General features: G+C 62.9%; 1 protein-coding gene across 1 annotated transcript in view; it reads right to left on the bottom strand.

Moving 5' to 3' along the window:
* GRK4 (G protein-coupled receptor kinase 4) overlaps positions 1-18,725 on the bottom strand; it is a gene marked incomplete at its 5' end in the record, with an annotated part of 37,789 nt that overhangs the window by 16,928 nt on the left and 2,136 nt on the right. The window contains 7 exons of the mRNA XM_036018242.1: positions 4,150-4,340; positions 6,218-6,358; positions 8,960-9,023; positions 9,942-10,034; positions 12,471-12,574; positions 15,180-15,257; positions 15,815-15,927. Coding sequence (XP_035874135.1) covers positions 4,150-4,340; positions 6,218-6,358; positions 8,960-9,023; positions 9,942-10,034; positions 12,471-12,574; positions 15,180-15,257; positions 15,815-15,927 — 784 coding nt within the window. The remainder of the gene's footprint in view (positions 1-4,149; positions 4,341-6,217; positions 6,359-8,959; positions 9,024-9,941; positions 10,035-12,470; positions 12,575-15,179; positions 15,258-15,814; positions 15,928-18,725) is intronic.

The raw sequence follows: 18,725 nt of genomic DNA, 5'->3' as shown, positions 1-18,725 counted from the left end.
CCCAGTCCATGCTCAATCCACTGAGCTACGCCACCCAGGGTGAAAACTTTTTTCTTAAAACGGTGAAAAGACTCTCTCCACACGCTTAGTGAACGCACCCGTCGGCTAGCTGTCCCTGGTCTGTCTATTTTTGGTGAAGACACTGAAGCCCTCCTCTCTGAGCACACGGCACGGCACGGGGTCGCCATCTCAGTCCTCAGACCTCACTCGCCGCAGAGCTGGGCACCAGCCCTTCCCCAGCCTTCCCCACCCACAGCCCCACCCCTGCCCCAGCCCCCTGCAACTATGTTTCTACACGGTTTCTAGGAGTCTCTTTTTTTGTTGTTTTTAAATATTTTATTTATTCATTTTTAGAGAGAGGGAAATGGAAGGAGAACGGAGGGAGAGAAACATCAGTGTGTGGTTGCCTCTCATGCGCCCCCCACTGGGGACCTGGCCCACAACCCAGGCCTGTGCCCAGACTGGGAGTCTGATTTTTTTTTTAGATTGTACAGACAAGCGATGCCGTGCAGTCTTTGTCTTCCATCCTGACGTATGTCACTCAACACGACGCTCTCTGTGCCCACCCACATGGTCGAGAACAGCAGGACGCCCTCGGTCCTCACACTGAGCCACATTCCATTGCGCATGCACCTTGGTTTGTCCGTTCACCCGCTGGTGGACGCTCAGGCTGCCCCTCACGGCGGCTACTGCCGATGCTGCTGCCATGGACATGGGAGGGCGGGCGTCTCTTCCAGAGCCTGTGGGTGTACCCTTTAGATAAAGACCCAGAAGCGGAACTGCTGGGTCACCTGGTTGTTCTACTCGTAATTTTTCTGAGGCAGCTGCATGCTGCTTTGTACAGCAGTGAAACTGAAAGCATTCTAAAGGCCACCTCTGTAAGGTTTTCGGTCTTCCTTCTCCGGTGGCAGGCGGCAGGCGGCGAGGACTGTGGTCTTCTCCTCTCGGCACCGCGGTCGTCGAGCCGAGGACGCTCTGAGCTTCCTTCGCTGGTTAAACGTAAAGCTGAAGGCCATGAGAAAACCGAGAAGGCTGTTTTGCTTCTTAAGAAATTTAAGGCTTGGAATGACACCAAGGAGGCGCGTGCCTCTCGGCGAATGAGAACTGGCAAGCGACAAAACGAGAAACCGCCCTCGCATCCAGCTAGAATGAGGACAGCGCCATCATGGAGGCCTTCGGGGACAGCCCTGGAATCACCTGCCCCAGGTAGCCAACCGAACAGTGTGAAGCCTGCTCCTGGTGGGCATGCGCGCCCTGTCCACCCTCGGACCAGAAGTGCCTCCCACGGGTCGGGCGGTCTGTGCGGTGCCGGCACGAAGCCGCTCCCCGCCAGCAGTAACGACAGCCTCCCCGTGAACGAGGTGCTCAGCGCAGACCCGAGCAGGACCTGGAAGAACCCGAGGTCCGAAGGGCTGTCCGGGGGCCACTCGAGAAGATCCCTGAGGACCAGCCCACTGAACGACCTGGGAGTCAGGCTGGAGCCAAACCCGCATGCAAAGGCCACGCGCCGTAACTCCGCTCTCCGCCAGGCGGGACCACGTGCTCCGAGGGCAAAGCAGCGGCAGTGCGAGGAGCCAGATCGGATGAGGGGAGGCGCCCAGGCAGAAGCCTGGGGTGGGCAGGAAGGGAAGGAGGCGTCGGCGTTATGCAGCAGAAGCGGCCTCGGGTGCGAAGAAGGCCGCAGCCACAGAGAAGCCCGCCGCAGAGAGGAGAAGCATATAAACTTAAACCTGAGCACCCCGTAAGGGTCAAGTCACTTTGGACAGCTAGTTTTGAATAAAAACCTGATCAAAGGTAGTGGGAAACATTAAAGAAAAAAGATTTTCAGTCTTTTGGCCACGTCCACCTGCAAACACAGAGCACATTGCTATCAAAAATAACTCTGGCAATTTACAAAGGACACTCTCAAGACGACGGAAACTGAGACGCCCCACTCTCAGAGAGGCTGGCGGACGCAGAAGAGCACTGTGGCCGCACCCCACTGCACGGGCGGGGTCCCCCAGGCCGCAGGTCGGGCTGCGGAGCGGCCCCACACAAAGACCTGCGTGCTGCTTAACACAAACGCGTTGCTGCTCCGGCGGAGCGCGTGCCTGGCCAGGAGAGAGGCATTTCAGCGCACCTGACTTCACAGAGGCTGTGCTCCCAAGTCAGCTTTTTAAAGACATTCAAACCCCAAAGGCCACAGCTTGCTTTCAGACGTCCGTGCACTGCACAGGGGGTGCACGGGCCACGGAGAGCGTGAGAGCCCTGGCTGGACTCGAGGGGCGCGTGCACCTGCCTTCCCTCTCGACGCCTCGGTGCGAGCGGGAAGGCTGGCTCCTGAGACAGAGCAATGGCTTTCCGCTGAGGAGCAGGACACTCTTCTTCTCTCAGGGTCCTCTCCGCACGCACACACTTTATATCTCTTGCTTGCTTCTGGCACCCACGGTTTTAGACAGCAGCTAGAGGCAGAGGTGCCAGGCGTGACAGACTCCTACGCCCTACCAGCGCCCCTCCTGCAGCACTAACAGCGAGCCGCTCTGGTCCGGCAGCGGCAGCCTAGTGACGACCTCTGAGTGCAAGAAAGAGGACACAAAACCTCTCCTTTGAGGAAGGCAAGCAGCGCTCTAATGGGGCCTTCAAGTCCGGGGCGGAGGGGATACACCACGAAAAGCGGAAAGCCCTCAGTCACTCCTAACAGGCACCGAGGGGCGCCCCCTGGTGGCAGGTGTCGTGGACCGGGCGATGCAGAGGACCGTCGGGCACCGGCCGTTGGCGCGGACCGGCGACAGGCGCAGCCACGCAGGCCTCCTGCTGCCTCGAGGCGCGGCCTCGAGAAGGACTGTCCCCTCAACTGACAGTCACGGCGCTCGGGGAGGAGGAGCCCGCGGGTCTTCAGCTTCACTCCCGTTGCTGCCGCCGGAAGGGCAGGGAGGGAGGGCAGGTGTGCGGCGCAGGGAGGACCCCGCGGTCAGAGACCGGGGCGTGGGCTGGGGAACCGCTGCGCACTGCCACCGAGAGCACTGCCCTTCCTCCTGTGAGGCTGTAATCACCGAAAAGGCAGGAGAAGAGAGGCAGGAAGAGAGGGACACGGCCCTCTGCCCTGGCTGTGGGGCGCGGGAGGCGGGAAACAGCCCAAGTCCACCCGACCAGGGTGGAGGTGGCCAAAGCCTGCGAGAGGCTCCAGGCGGCTCTGGCGCGACCGCCCCGCCCCGGTGGGGACAAACGCTCCGCAGGTGCGGAGGGGGTGCGCCCCCGTGTGGTCAAGGGGGGACAAGGCACCACCGGTGAAGACAGGCCCCAGGGGAAACAGCATGGGAGGCGGAGCTGCCGCTGGGTGCGAACGACAAGAGCTGAGGGAGCCCTGGGGAGTGCAGTGCCCGGGTCCCACTCGGGGCTGACACGGGGCCACCGCGGACCCCACCCCAGAGCAGGCCCCGTGCTCCCGAGTGCTGGTGGAGCAGGGACTGGGCAAGGCTCCAGGAGGGCGCCAGCTCGGGCCTGTGCTGCGGGCTGACCCACAGAGGGCAGGCCTGGCCAGTGACCGCAGAACATAAGGAGGGATGGGGGAACAATCCCGGAGGGATCTGGTGGCCAAGTGGGAGTGGAGGACGGGACCGAGGGACACCCAGGCCCCTTGGGGTGTTAGGAGACAGGGCGAGGCCGGCAGGGCCCAGGAGGGAGCCAGCGCAGGGGGTCAGCGGATGAGCCTGGAGGTGCGGCCTGCCCAGCGCGTGGCGGGGGGGGGGGGGGGGGGCGGGTGCAGGTAGAGCAGCCACAGCCGGGCTCCAGCCCCTACCGGACGGGCGGGCGGCGCTCCTCAAACCTCACTCACGGCTCCCACGAGCTGAGTCTGACTAGGGAGCTACTGGGGTTTCCTGCACTGAGCTCCAAGGTGTGGAAATACTCAAACAAGTACAACGTGAAGACACTTCATTGTTCCGCTGTTTCACCGGGACAGACAGAGTCTGCGGCACCGGGACAGACAGAGTCTGCGGCCCTGAGCAGAACCGCCAGAGTGTCTACGGGTCTCGGAGACAGGCTCCTCTCGTGCTGAGCAGCACTGGCCGTGTCTGACCGACTCAAGTGAAAACCGCTTCCTGGGGACCACGGCGAGCGAGCGGGAAGGCAGGCCCAGGCCCCGGCCGCCCCCAGGACGCGCCGGCGCACCTGTACACGATGCGCTCCCGGTGCAGGTCCTCCAGGCCGCAGCACAGCTCGGCCGCGTAGAACACGGCCCGCCGCTCGTCCAGGCCGGGGCCGCCCAGGTGGTGGATGTGGAACCGCAGGTCCCCGCCGTTCATGAGCGTCAGCACCAGGCACAGGCAGTCCTTGGTCTCGTACGTGTAGCAGAGGCTCACCTGCGGGCGGCAGCGCACACGGGACCCTGCTCACTCCCTGGCGGGTGCCCTGCCACACACGTGGGGTTCACGACGAGGACCCCCGGCACCCTGTGCTCCAGGGGCAGCACACCCATGCCCGGGGCCCCCGGGCCCCCACGGCAGTCCTGCTCTGAAGGGAGGGAACCTGCCGTGTCCGAGTGGGTAGGTGGCAGAACTCCCCAAAGACACTGGGGTCCTGACCCCAAGGCCGCGCTCCCGCCTGGAGCACCCGTACTGCGGCTTCCAGAACCCTGCAGCCCGCCTAGGCGTGCACCACGCCCCGGGGCCCGGCAGCTGCTCCCCCGGGCGGCAGAGGCGGGCCTCCCCCTGTGTGTGTCTGCGCCACCGCACACACAAACCCGGTCTCCTCACACTGCTTCACAGCCGTATCGCCCACCGAAACCTCTTTCGCCTGCTCCGGGCTCTCGCCTACTTTGCTATCGGTTTGTGTGTGAGTTCTCTGTCTCACTCACGCATGTCCACACTCACCCCGCCCCCCACCAGGGCTGCGGTGGACTGTACTGAATGCATTTAACCGCCCGCCGACCTGGGGGAGAGCCAGTGTTCTTGCAGCACCGAGGCCTCCAGCCCCAGACCCCCGGACGGGGCGCCCCCCGCCCGCTCAGGCCCCTGCAGCTCCCCGCACCAGCGTGCTGCAGGCCCCGGTGCAGAAGTCTCGCCCACTTCCCCCGCCTGCCCAGGTGCTGGAGTCTCCAGATGCTGCCGTACATGGTACCAGTGAAAACTGCTACTTTCTGATCATGGCCCGTATCACACTTAGGAGCTGACCAACTTCCAGTCAGTGCCCCAGAAAGGCCTGCGCTGTCCACACACACACCACGCTGCGGGCCAGGGTGGCGGTGGGGACGAGCAGCGGCAGCTGACACAGGACGGGGCAGGGCCCACATCAGCCACACCCAGGGGACAGCAGAGTCCAGGACGGAGCGGCCAACACGTTTCATCTGAAGGGACTGAACCGCAGCCACCCCCCCTGCCCCGACCATCCAGCCGGGCTGTGGGCGCCCGTGTCCCCAGAGCCGCCCCACTAGCACGTCGAAGGCAACGCCGAGACCAGCCCATCTGATGAGAGGTTTCCGCGTGACGACTGCCCGGCTATCAGACACACACGGAGTCCTGCTATCAAAGGGAGATGACGGCCATCCACCGTCTGGGACACCCGTCCCCAGCACAGAGCAGCTGGCCTCAGCCCCGGGAACCAGGGGCCTCGGGGAAGCGGCTCCAACACGACCAACCGCTCCACAGACCACTCTCTCTGCCGTCTGCCAGACCTTCCTACCGCCGTAGGAGCTCGGGGAACGTGCCTTTCGGTGAGGAGAGACCAGTGCAGAGGTCAGGCCGCTCCGCCCGGACAGGGGTCCCGCCCCCGCCCCCCACAGGCAGAACACACAGCAGCTCCGAACAGCTCTGGGACGCGCCACCTGGGGGCCGATTCCAGGGGTCCAACGGAGGACAGAGGTGGCAACAGACGGGGCCCACGTGAGGACATTCGGGGAAGTGCCATCAGGCAGGCCAGCAGGGTGCCCCGGGGGCCAGGGTCCAAGGGCTGCCCCCCGGGGGGGGAGGGGCACCTAGCCAGCCAGGCAGGCAGGCGCGGGCGGGTGTGAAGAGTAACTGCCAGAGCAGGGTGAGGGGGGGCGCGGCAAGGGGTTGGGACAAATCGAAAGCCCCCCGCAGGGTCGCCGCTGGCTTACATCTGTGCCCAGTGGGAACTGAGCGTGAAGAAAGGAGGGCTGGGCCCGGCACAAGACACCAGCCCCCCCACAGCAGCCCCCCGGGCGGGCGGGAAGGGCTGGGGCACGGGCGGCTCCGGCCGCGAGGGCGGGGCGGACACTCACTACGAACCGGCTCTGCACCTTCTGCAGGATCCTCTTCTCGTTCAGCGCCATGGCCTCGCCCCTCCTCCTCTTGATCCTCTTCTTTTCCAGCTTTTTGCAGGCGTACATCTTCCCCGTAGCTCTCACTTGACAGGCACAGACCTCGTTTTGGAAAAGGAAAAGAAAAGGCCCACGTGCGCCCAGCGTTTCCCAGGCTGCGGAGAGAGCGCGGCGGTCCGAGAGACCCTGCGAGGAGCCGCCGCTGGGCAGCCAGGACCACCGCGGGCGTCGGCTCCCTGCCCTCCGCCCTCCTCAGCCTCTGCCGCCAGGAAGCAGAGCACCCCTGTGGCCCCAGCGTGGGGCCACTGGACCTGCTCACGCATGACCGTCTGTTCACGCGGGACCGTGCGCAGAGGGGGAGGGGGGAGGGTACGCCTCCCCCGCCTTCTTCCTTGCCGCACAAGAGCGGAAGTTTCAGAGACTAAATACAGTCTTGATTTTTAAAAAAAAACTCAAGAATATAAGAAAGCACATTTCATAGAATCATACCCTTTCACACACGTATTCTACTTAGTTTTGGAGTGGTATTTATAGGTTACTTAACCGAACGTCATGAAGATTTCCAGGCAAACATGTCAGGACAGGGGAGAGAGGAGCGGAAGCCCCGGGTCCCAGTCCCCAGGCTCCGGGGCACCAGCGCGCGGCACACCCCCCCACGTCCCCCCCCCACACACACACCCCTCCAACATCCCTTACACGCCTGCGGCACAGCCACACACACGGAGCACTTTAAAGCAAGTGCAGAACACGATGTAATTGTATCCATCAGTAAAGTAACCGACGGTAAAACATAGAGTTTACTGTGAGAAATAGCTAAGGTATTAACAAGGACAACGGATAAAAACTCCCCTGAAAACCCCGAGACAACTGTCGTTGGCACGCTGTCGGACCTCGCTGGTGCCCCTTCATGCACGCATGCACACGACCTCGCCCCGCACCCCAGCTCTGAGGGGAAGCGGGGCCCCACGCTGTCGGAGGGACCGCACCTTACAGCCCCCCTTCGTGCGTGCGGCGTGCCCGGGGCCTCACTCAGCGTGCAGCGCCCTCCCGGCACACGGCTGTGCCAGAGCCTGTCAGCCACTCCCCTGCCGCCAGGCCGGCACTCGGACCGAGGACGAGTCCTCGCCGTGGCCCCGGGCGGGCTGCCCGTGGGAGGGCGGGCAGGGTGGGGAGGGAGGCGGGGCCCTGCACCTGCGGCCGCACGCCAAGGACACCCAGGGAGCAGAGGCCACACGCCTGCGAGGGGCGAGCAGGAATGCGACCCCAGGGCCGCCCAACCCGCAGGTGCGCCTCTCCCCCTGCGCTGCGCCGCCCCCCAGCCCTGCGGCCAGGGACGCCCACCCAGGCCCGGCACCCTGCCTGCCTCAGGACCTCGAGCATCTGGGGAGGGCTTGGAGCGCGGGGGAAAGCGTTCCTGTGGACAAGACCTCGGTCCTTTCAAAGCTGCTGGCCGACGCGTCCGCAGGTGGGCAAAGGAATGTCCCACAGCAGCGGCCCCCACCCTCTGTGGCACCGGGGACCAGTTTCGTGGGAGGCAGCTCCTCCACGAAGGGTGGTTTCGGGACGGTTCAGGCCCGTCACACTCAAGCCCCCTCCTGCTGCGCAGCCCGGTTCCTCACAGGACCAGCCGGTCACCGGCCCGAGGCCCGGGGCTGGGGGACCCCCGCCCTCCGGGACCTGGGCCTGAAGGGCCCCGAGGCCGCATGCAGGAGGGTCCAGGGCTCCTTCCAACAGGCACTCGGGACAGAAACGGGCTGCCCACTGCCCTCCGGGCCTGGCACCAGGAGGGCACACCCAGGCCGCGTCTGCCAGAAGCCACAGCGTCCACTCGGCTGTGAGTTTGGGAACACAGGTAAACGGGCTGGGCCGCTGCGAAGGGGGCGGCAGTGGGGCCGGAGGGCGCAGACCAGCCTCACGGCCCGCAGGGCGGTGCAGGGGAGGGGACGCCGGGGACGCAGGGCAGCGCCCTCCTGCAGGGCCTGACCTCCCGCGCCAGCTTCCCAGTTCACCCGGGGGGCCTCACGACCTTGGCGTTCGCCCGGAATTGGGGAGCAGGGGTGGTTCCCACACCCGCGGGCAGTGTGGCCGCTTGGGCGGACACGTGCTCCCCACCGCCGTCCCGCGGTCCTGGCTCCAGGGACATCCAAACGCCGGCACTGAGCACGGCCCCTCCGGAGAGGCGCAAGGCCCTGAACAGGCCACCTCGGAGCAGGGCGCGGGAGCCTCCGCCCAGCACAGCCGTCATGCCGCAGGACCGCCTCTCAGGGCCGTCCCGGCCCGCACGTCTCCGGCCCCGCTCACGCAGGTCTGGGTGCACGTGTGTGCAGAGTGGGGCCGCGCACACAGGCTTTCGGGCGGGCCCTCGGCTCCAGCACCGCAGTCCCCCCCAGACGCAGAGCCACCGCCCTGGTCGGGACAGACGCACTGAGTGTGAGCCCTGCACGTGGGGGAGCAGCGTCTCCACGAAGTGAAAGGTAAAAGTAAAGGTAATGGTTTCCCCCGAGATTTCCTCATTTTTAAAAAGCTTGCCGCAAAGTACCTTTTGCTTAAAGCGCAATCCCAGTGCTCGTGCCTGGCCGGACTGGCCCCTGGACGCAAGGCAGGGGCACGCATGCGCGGGCTAGGCTGAGGCGCTGCCCGAGGGTCGGCCTCTCAGCTGCCTCGCTGCCCACTGCTGCCCCCGCCCAGCCGCACAGGACTTACCTCTCCAAACCCGCCCTTTCCCAGGACTCTGTACTGTCTAAACGTTTTCTTTGTCACTGGTTGCCTAAGGAATAACAAAAAAATAAGTTTCAGGTCTCACATCACAGTGTAACTCTAAAACAGAGACGCCCACCCCCCCGCATCCCAGGCGAGTGCGTGGGACCGCACTGGCCACAGGGCCACCAGGGCAGGGCCACCAGGGCATCATCTGTGCTGGGTGTGGGGCTCCCCCCCGCCCCCGGGGAGGACAGCGCGGCAGGACCGCAGGCCCCCCAAGCACGCTGTGGTGGGTGCAGAGCGGCCGGGCTGTGGTCACTGACGGGGGGGAGTGGCAGCCGCCCACACTGTGCCCGTCCATGCCCAGGTGTCTCCCCCGGGGCTTCCAGATCCACTGCAGAGGGAAAGGGCACGGCTATGGATGGTGTGAGGCCCTTCGAAAAGGGAGCCTCGAGGGAGACACCCGACACCTCAAAAACACGTATGACATGGAGCCGGGAGACGGCCCTTCAGCAGTAACCGTCCCAGCGACACCACCAGCGGCAGCTGGTGCCGTCTGAGCCCCCGGCACACGAGGGTGAGGAGCACTGAGCAGGCCGCACCGTCTCTCGGTGACCCTGGCCGCCCAGGGCGACCCCGTGGGCCAGGAGTGGCTCCCTTCGCAGGACAAGGCCCAGAGCTCCTCGCGGCCAGGTCCCCAGGCTGAGGCTGCACAGCAGGCGGGAGGCTGGGTACAGCCTCCCGTGACCCCAGCGCCCGCTCCGTTCTCCAAGCGCCGCCCCCAGGGCCGGCGGCCGCTCAGAGCAGACAGACTGGCGTCGACTGGACGGGACACGGAACAGCACACCCCAGGGAGGTCCGGACGGAGATGCCACGCACGACCCACGGTTCCCAGCGGCATTTTGACCGACGGAGAAGTGCACACCCATCGGGCGCGTCAGGAAAGGTCACTGCTTGTTTCCACTGAATCTTAGAGTAGACCCACCTCTCCAGCCACTTCCACTGCAGGAATCGAGAGAAATACGGGCTCTCCTGGTATTCTTCAAACGGCTTTCCACTTAAGTAGTTGTGGACAACCCTAGGAAAAGACCGCACGCGGTCAGTCGCCTGTGTTCCGCCGCACCGTGGGAAGCACCGCGTTGAGTGCCCCGGGGAGCCCCGCGCACGGAGGGTCAGTGGCTGACACCGGTCAACACGCCCCAGTGAGCTCCGCCCGCCCGGAGCCCCACCTCGGCCCCCACCACGACGGCTGGGGACAGAAGGTGCAGTCCCGAGGAGGTGGAACCAGTGTGCCCTGCCGGAGCCAGAGGCCCGGTCCGTGTCTGTGGACGTCAGGGACACGGTGACCTCACGGAAACCGTCCACCGCCCTGGCCGGCGCGGCTCCGCCGGCAGGGGCGCCATCCCACACACGGAAAGGCTGTGGGTTCCACTCCCAGCCAGGGCACACGCCTGGGGTATGGGCGCGGTCCCCACTTGGGGCCTACGCGAGGCAGCCGATCCGGGTTCCCCGCCCTCTGTCTCGAGCCCCTGCGCAGGGGCGGGTAAGGGCAGGAAAGGCTGCGCGGGGGGGAGGACGGTGGCTTCATGCCGCAGGGAGGGCACTGGGTCCCATCCTCGGCTGAAAAAACCACTGGCAGAAAGCCAGTAGTATAAGGTACATTCAACGTGTGTGTGTGTGTGTGTGTGTGTGTGCGCGCACTCACGTGCACAGGTGTGCATGTCACAGAGGAAATGTGAACGTCTGTGAACAAGATGGAGAGAGTATGTGACCGCTCCCGGTCACCGGGCAGAAAACGTCGGTACGTGACACAGTCTCTCCTTTTCACCCAAAAACGGAGCCCCGACAGATGGTTTCACGCCGCACGCTTCTTCAAACACCGTGCGCCTGGCCAGGCCTCCTGGGTCTTGTTTGTCACTCGGTCACAGAGTGAAACTGGTACTCAGGGAGTGCCTGGGGCATGGAAGTCGCCGGTCCCTTGCAGCAACAGCTCACCGGTTAGCCAGTGTCCACCGAGGAGGCAGCAGGCCCGGGGTGGCAGCCGCAGCCGGGGGCATGTGTCCTGAGACCCCCACAGGCCCCGAGGCCCCGCAGGCTCAGGTGTTTGGCAGCAAAGCTTTGTTTCCAGTGACACGAAGACCCCACGTGCTTTCTTAGAACCTCCCCTCACAGAGGGGTTCCCGGGGCCGCACAGCACGTGGCAGCGGCACCGCTGTGAGAGCGGGGTGTTTGCGCCGCCTCATGTTTAAAAAACAGGACCCCCGTAGACAAAAGCCATTCGGGTCCTCCAGAGGCGTTTTTTAAATTAATTTGAGAGCGAGCGAGAGAGAGAGAGACATTGACGTGTCGCTCCAGTCATTTATGCGTTCACGGGCTGAGCCTTCAGTGAGGCCTCACCGGGGGTCGAACCCGCAACCCTGACGTATCTGGACGGGGCTCCAACCGGCTGAACCGCCTGGCCGGGGCCACGTCCGCCACTGCCGCTCGTCACTCTATTCCCAGAACCGAGGTGGGTGACAGGCACAGGGCAGGTGCTCAGTGTTTCCCAAGAAGAGGAGCCAGCACTCCACGGCGCTGGGATGCCACCTTCGCCCGGCAGGGTCTCCTGTCTGGTTCTCTGCGGCACCTTCAGCCCCGGGAGCAGCTGTCACGGGGTGGAACGCGCCTCCCAGAGAGACGCGTCCTGAGCCTGCCCCTGCCCACGGGACCCCGCTCCGAAGTGGAACTCGCTCGGATGAGCCCACGGGGGCCGCACTCAGCTGCGACGGCCCCCTCCCCCAGGTGCCGGCAGACGCAGAGCCTGAAACGCTGCAGCAGCCCAGGACACAGGGCCACCCGGTGGCGCCCGAGGCCGGGAGAGGCTTGGACAGCACCGCCCGGCCTGCAGCTGGCACCCTGGGGGACCACACAGCTCTGTCGCTCGGCGCCACCCCCTGGCGGGGTGGTGTCACGACGTCCTCGGGAAACCCCCACGGGGGCTGACAGAGCAGGCTCCTAAGGAGCGTCAGTGGAACGAGGGGAAGGCACCCAAACGTCCTGCATAAGACAACAGAGGACTCCGTGCTCGGAGCCAGGGACGGCAGAAGCCACTCTTCCCCCGTGGACGCCGGGAGGCCGGGCCCAGCCAAGGGCTCTGACTCGGAGTCTCCTGGTCACGTCCCAAAGGTCTGGAGGTGGGGTTTTCTGGCGAGGGCCCAGGTCTGAAGACACGTCCGTGGGGTCTTTTCACCCGAGACACACGCGCGCTGGTGGCCGAGCAGAGGGGGCCAGGAGCCAGCCGAGCGATGCCCGTGCCCTGCCTCTCCCCTGGGACCCGCCGAGGCCTGGCAGCGACCGGCGAGCGACCCCCAAGCTCCACCGTCTCGCCTCTCCCCGTGAGAGCTGCCGTCTGGGCTGGGAACGCACCCCTGCACCCCCTTGGGGACTTGTGTCCGCTGGCCCGGTGCAGGGCCCGGTGCAGGCCCGGTGCAGGGCGTGCACAGACGGCGGCGGGGGCGGGGCACGGCCTGCTCACCTGGCGCACTCCCCGAAGACCTCCCTGGAGGGCGTCTCCTTCAGCTGCAGCTGGCACTCTCTCACCGTGTCGGGGGGCACCTGAGGCAGCGGGGCGGCCAAGTCCTGTGGGGCGCGGACCAAACACGGACAGTCAGTGACCTGTGCACAGTCAGTGACCGCACAGCTTAGGGACCGCGGGCAGCGCCTGGCGCTCACGGGAGCCAACGAAACCCAAGTGCACGAGGCGACAAGTTGGCCCACTGTCACTCCGGCCCGGGTTCATTTCCCGGGGTTCCGAGTGTCCCTTTCCCCAGGACACCAACGCAGGGCCGGGGTGGGGTCTCTTGAGACGGGGGGACCCCTGGTTCACAGCGTCGGTGCCAACAGCCAAAGCGGGGCGCAGCCCAGGGTCCGTGGACGGATGGAGGGGCCAGCAAGATGTGGTCTGTCCGTCCAGGAGAGGGAACGCCACTCGCCCTGGAAAAGGGAGGGGATTCCGAAGCCTGCTACCGCGCGGGCGGGCGGGCGGGCCCTGAGGGCCGCATGCTGCGGGGACGCCTTGAAAGGACAAGGTCTACGTGACCCCACTCGCACGGCGTCCCCACAGCAGTCGGATTCTAGGACAGAAAGGGCGGTGGGGGCGGGAGGGGGCGGGGCTGGAGCTCGGTGGGACGGTGTCACCTCTGGGAGATGAAGACCGCTCGGGAGATGGTGGCGGTGGTGGCTGTGCAACACGAATGTACTTAATGACTAATGTTACGTGTTTTTTACCACAATCAAAAATGCACACACACCCCAGAGGGTGTGGCCCAGTGGACTGAGCGCTGGCTTGCGAACCAAAGGGTCACCGGTTGGATTCCCAGTCAGGGCACATGCCTGGGTCGCAGGCTATGACCCCCAGCAACCGCACATTGATGTTTCTCTCTCTCTCTTTCTCCCTCCCTTCCCTCTCTAGAAATGAATAAATAAAATCTTTTAAAAAAAGAAAAAAAGAGAAATATCCTTATTTTTCTGTGTTGAAATATATACAGACTTCACTACCTTTTAAAAAGCAGATGGTCTTCGTTGTTTACTTACACTTATTTTAGGGAGGGAGGGGGAGGGAGGGAGGGGGGAGGGAGAGGTCGATGTGGGATGGAAACACTCATCACTGCCCCTCGCGTGCGCCCCAGTGGGGACAGGCCCTCAACTCAGGCGTGCGCCCGGTGGGGATCGAACGGGGATCCGTGGCTCCGTGGGATGGCGCCCGACCCACGGAGCCACGCCGGCCAGGGCTCCTGTCTGACTGTGAGAGTCCTTCCTGCACCGGGGGCCGGGCCCGCAGCGGACGCTGGCTTTGCGGCACGGTCTTCCTCGCCCCGCGGCTGCCCTTCCGCTCTCCCTGCGGGGCCTGCGGAGCACGGGGTTTGTGACTGTGGCTCAGTCCAGTTTCCTATCTAGGAAACCCCCGTCTAGACCGAGGTCAGGAAGAGCCCCACGCAGAAGTTGCACCTCTAAGATGTGCACCTCAGAGATGTCCTCTAAGGGTTTACAGCTTAGCTCTTACACGTAAGTGCTTTCCCGTTTGCAATTTTTTTGTGTGTGCATGGTGTAAGGTAGTGGTTGAACTCAATTCTTATTTTAAACATTATTTTTTTATTTAAAGATTTTATTTATTTTTAGGAAGGGGGGAAGAGAGGGAGAAAGAGTTGGAGAGAAACATCAGTGTGTGGTTACCTCTCGTGCACCCCCTTCTGGGGACCTGGCCCGCAACCCAGGCCTGTGCCCTGACTGGGACTTGAACCGGCGACCCTGCGGTTCCCAGCCCACGCTCAACCCACTGAGCCACAGCAGCCAGGGCTGAACCCCGTTCTTTTGCGTGTGGATATCCAGTGGTCCCCGCACCGCTTCCTGGAAGGCAGTGCTTGCCCCGCTGAGGGAGGGACCCCGGTGCCTCGCTGCAAGCTGCCGGACTGCAGGGGTGCACGCCGGTCCCCGCACCACTCTCAGCCCAGCCCCCTCGTCTGTGTGCCTGTCCTCGGGGCTGACACCCTGTGATTTCTGAGGTCGGCTTGCTAATGCCTGCACATTGTAAGGAACCTGCAGATCAGGTTGGGGAGTGCTGCCATCTTAAGGACACCAAGGCTTCTGACCCCGGCCCGGGGATGTCTTCCCTGTGAGTCTTTCACCCCTTTGGTTTCTGTGGACGACGTTTTCAAGTCTGTCAGCGCGCAAACGCCCTGCACAGCTTTCGTTATATCTGCTCCCAGTTTACTCTTTCTGATGCAATTGCAAACGGAAGTGCTTTCTTAATGCCCTTCTCGGACCTTCAGTGCTGGTGCAGGGAAATACAGCTGAAGTCTGCCCGGTGCCCGGACGCCCTGCAGCCGTGCGGCAGCAGCTCCAGGGGCCCTGCCCTGGAGTGCGTGTGGGCGCCCCGGGACTTTCTACACGCAAGTGCTCCGGTCCGGACGTGCCCCTCGAAACCCAGGTGCCGCAACCCTGCCCCCCGCCCCCGGAAGAGGCAATACTAGCATGCAGGGCCGCGGGGAGCCCCTGTCAATGGGACTGGCGCCCTCACAAAGGAGGCTCCGGAGGGCGCCAGCCCAGCCGTGAGCCGGGGAGAGGAGCATGTGTAGGAAGGGCTTCAACACACTTATATTTGCTCAACTAAACAGCAACGGCTCCGCACCAGGGCACTCGGGGAGTCGTTTGTTTGCGGACCTCCGCATCGGGAGGGGACACGCACCTCGTCACTGAAGAACGTGTCCAGGACCAGCAGCCCGCAGTCTCTCCGGGACTCGTCGGCGGTGACCTCGTACTCCGCCTGGTGGTGGGGACGACAGGGCTCGGCGCGTCAGCGGGCTCCCTCGCTGGCTGGCCTCGGGACGCTCCTCCCTCTCTGCCCCGGGGACGGCTTGGGGGCCGGGGGGCCGGAGGGCGGCTCTGCTGTCCAAGCGCCCCCCTCCCCCGACAGCTACGAGGGGGAAGCCCATTTCTTTTTCATTTTTTAAAAGTATTTTACTTATTTACTTTTAGAGAGAGGGGAAGGGAGGAAGAGGGAGAGAAACATCGATGTGTGGCCGCCTCTCACGTGCCCCCACCTGGGGACCTGGCCCGCAACCCAGGCATGTGCCCTGACCGGGAATCGAACCGGCGACCCTTCGGTTCTCAGGATGGCGCTCAGCCCCCTGAGCCGCACCAGCCGGGGCAGAGAGCCTGTTTCTTCAGGGCGGGTGATGCAGGGGGGCGGCACCCTCCGCGGCGCCCTCGCCTCCTCGCCTCCTCGCCCCCTCGCCCACGCCTAACCGACGCGGCTCGCGTCTGGGCCTCCCGTGGTCAGAGGCCCGGGGCCGGCCGGCCCGGGCGCAGACAGCCGCTCACCACCGCGTCCAGGAACTCAATGCACCTCCGCAGGTCCGGCTGCGTGCCGCAGAACTTCCGGAAGAGGAGCCTGCCGATGGGCTGCTTGTCGCACAGGCTGCTGTAGTCCTTTTCTGGGTGGAGAGAGGGGGGCGCACCCGTTACCACCCCAGAACGTGCCTTTTCCGCTGCCACCTGACTCAGCAGCAGTCGAAAACGACGTGGGCACTGGTGTTTTTCACACCACCCAACAGTAAACACCGTTTTGTTTACCAGTGCAGAGCGGCTGATCGTCAGTGCTACTCGAGATACCCAAGGTACCTAAGCAGAGCCAGAGAGAGCCGGGGTGGGGGGGCGGGGGCTGACCAGTACAGGCGTGTGAAGCCCCGCCCGAGCCGTCCCGCCTCCCCGGGCGCCCCCACCGCTGCGAAGGCAGAGGGGAAGGCAGGGGGTGCTGGGGACAAACCACGCGTCTGGGGAGTGTGCGGCTGGAAGGTACTGAATTAGATGTTAAAAACCTGTTCTCAGCCCTGGCTGGCGTAGCTCAGTGGATTGAGCGCGGGCTGCGAACCAAAGTGTCGCAGGTTCGATTCCCAGTCAGGGCACATGCCTGGGTTGCAGGCCATGGCCCCCAGCAACCACACATGGATGTTTCTCTCTCTCTCTCTTTCTCCCTCTCTTCCCTCTCTAAAGATAAGTAAATAAAATCTTAAAAAAAAAAAAGACAGACAATTTAACTAAAAACCGGGCAAAGGACTCGAACAGACATTCCTCCGAGGACACATACAAATGGCCAGCGAGCACATGGACAGACGCTGGACACCGCGGGCGCTGGGACACGCAGCCCAGACACGGCTCACACACGGCACGACACGCGCTGGGGCGACGAAGGCAGAAGGGAACACGCATGGTGTCGGGATGGGCGGGAGGACACCGGAGTCCTCACACCCGCTGGTGGAGGTGTCGAATGACGGTGTGGCCACTTCAGAAAACAGCCTGGCACTTCCTCCCAGAGTTAAACGAAAGTTTATAACATGGTTAAACACAGTGTCACTCGGCAGTGTTGACTTTGAGCGCACGCCCAAGAGAAACTGGGAGCGGGGACTCCCGGACCCGCACACGGCTGTCCCCGGCAGCACCGTCCACACGGCCCCGCAGTGGGAGGGGCCCAGGCGCACCTCAGCAGGCGAACGAAACCCAAATCAGCGTCAAACGTCCAAATCAGCGCCACCGAATTCCACGTGTGAAAACAGTTAAGACGGCGATTTTGGCTGCACGTGGTTCACTGCGAAGGAGAGTCTCGCGCGTGATGAGCAGCGTCAGTGGCGACCGACGAGGAAACCGAGGACAACTCGGTGCCTCGCCGCCGACGGTGGACTTTACAGTGTGTCTCTGCCACAGACTGCTGTCCGCCCACGACAGTGAACTGGATCCTGATCGCGCCACGGCACGGAGGGGCCTTGCGAACACCGAGTTAAATGAAAGGAGCCGGTCGTAAAAGACCATGAGGCGTGCGGTTCCCACCCGCATGGGACGCCCAGAGGAGGCAGATCCAGAGGGAGAGCAGGTCGGCGGCTGCCGGGCCGAGGGGCGGGCAGGGGGCCGCTGCCCGTGGGGTGGGGCCTCTCTCTAGGGCGACAAAGATGTAAAACCGTGGCCGTGGCCGCCCAGCCCCATGACTGTCCTAAAACCATCGGACCGCACGCGTTACCTAGGTAAAGTGGGAGGTGTGTTAACGACACCTCAACAGAGCTGCAGTTTTAAAAACACGACGAGGTTGAAACAATTGGACAGGTCTTTGGCGGGCGGGGGAACTGCCTCCACTTTACACTGGCCGAAATAAATTTTGATAGTTAAAACATGCAAACTCTCTTAAGAAAGAAACCATAATGGTACTAAAAAAAAAGATGGGTTGATTTAAAAAAAAAATCTTAGGTGCCTTCCCTAAGTACAATACCAAGTCCAGAAACCTGGAGAAGATTGATATGTTTATCTATAGAAAAATTAAAACCTCTGGAAAAACAATAATGCATGCCAAAAAACAGAAATATAAAATACATTCACAATAATCATAAAAAGATAAATCATATAAAGAGCTTTTAGAAATGAGTTAGGAAAAGCAAAAATTAAAAAAGTTGATGAAAATGCTCAACCCCAACCATAATTACAACAAGAGGCCATTTTCCAGATCACAGCTCATCTGTCCTCATTAAGAGCACTGACCACAACCGACGTCCACAGGCCACAGACAAAGAGGACTTGTCGCAGCGCTGTCGGCAGGAAAGCAAACTGATGTAACACCTTTGGAGGACAATTTAGCAACATTGAAGTTTTGAAGGCAGATATCCTTTGACCTGGAAGTTACATCTTTTATTTATTTATTTTTTAAGATCTTATTTATTTATTTTTAGAGAGGGGAAGGGACGGAGAAAGAGTGGGAGAGAAACATCAGTGTGTGGTTGTCTCTGACACGCCCCCCACTGGGGTCCTGGCCCACAACCCAGGCATGTGCCCTGACTGGGAATCGAACTGGCGACCCTTTGGCTCGCAGGCCGGCGGTCAGTCCACTGAGCCCACCAGCCTGGGCTGGAAGTCACATCCTTTAAAAACACTATTACGAATGCCCTACAGACCTGGGTCCCCGTCTGACTTCCTGTGCCCCTGTCAGGACCTGCAGCACGGCTGCACGGTGTTCGTGTGTGCGTGTGTATGTAGTATGTGCAATGTGTACATATACACAAATACACCGGTATATATGGGTATACATACACATATACATACTTTTTTTAGAGAGAGGGGAACGGAGGGAGAAAGAGAGAAACAGCGATCGGTGCCTCTGACACGCCCGGCTGGGAACCCAGCCTGCAACCGGCGGGGACCTGGCTGCTGGACAGGGAGTCAGCCCGTGGCCCCTGGGTTTGCAGGACGACGC

Source organism: Phyllostomus discolor, chromosome 1, assembly GCF_004126475.2.
Source record: "Phyllostomus discolor isolate MPI-MPIP mPhyDis1 chromosome 1, mPhyDis1.pri.v3, whole genome shotgun sequence".
Lineage (NCBI taxonomy): Eukaryota > Metazoa > Chordata > Mammalia > Chiroptera > Phyllostomidae > Phyllostomus > Phyllostomus discolor.
This window is presented reverse-complemented; position numbering and strand designations above follow the sequence as displayed.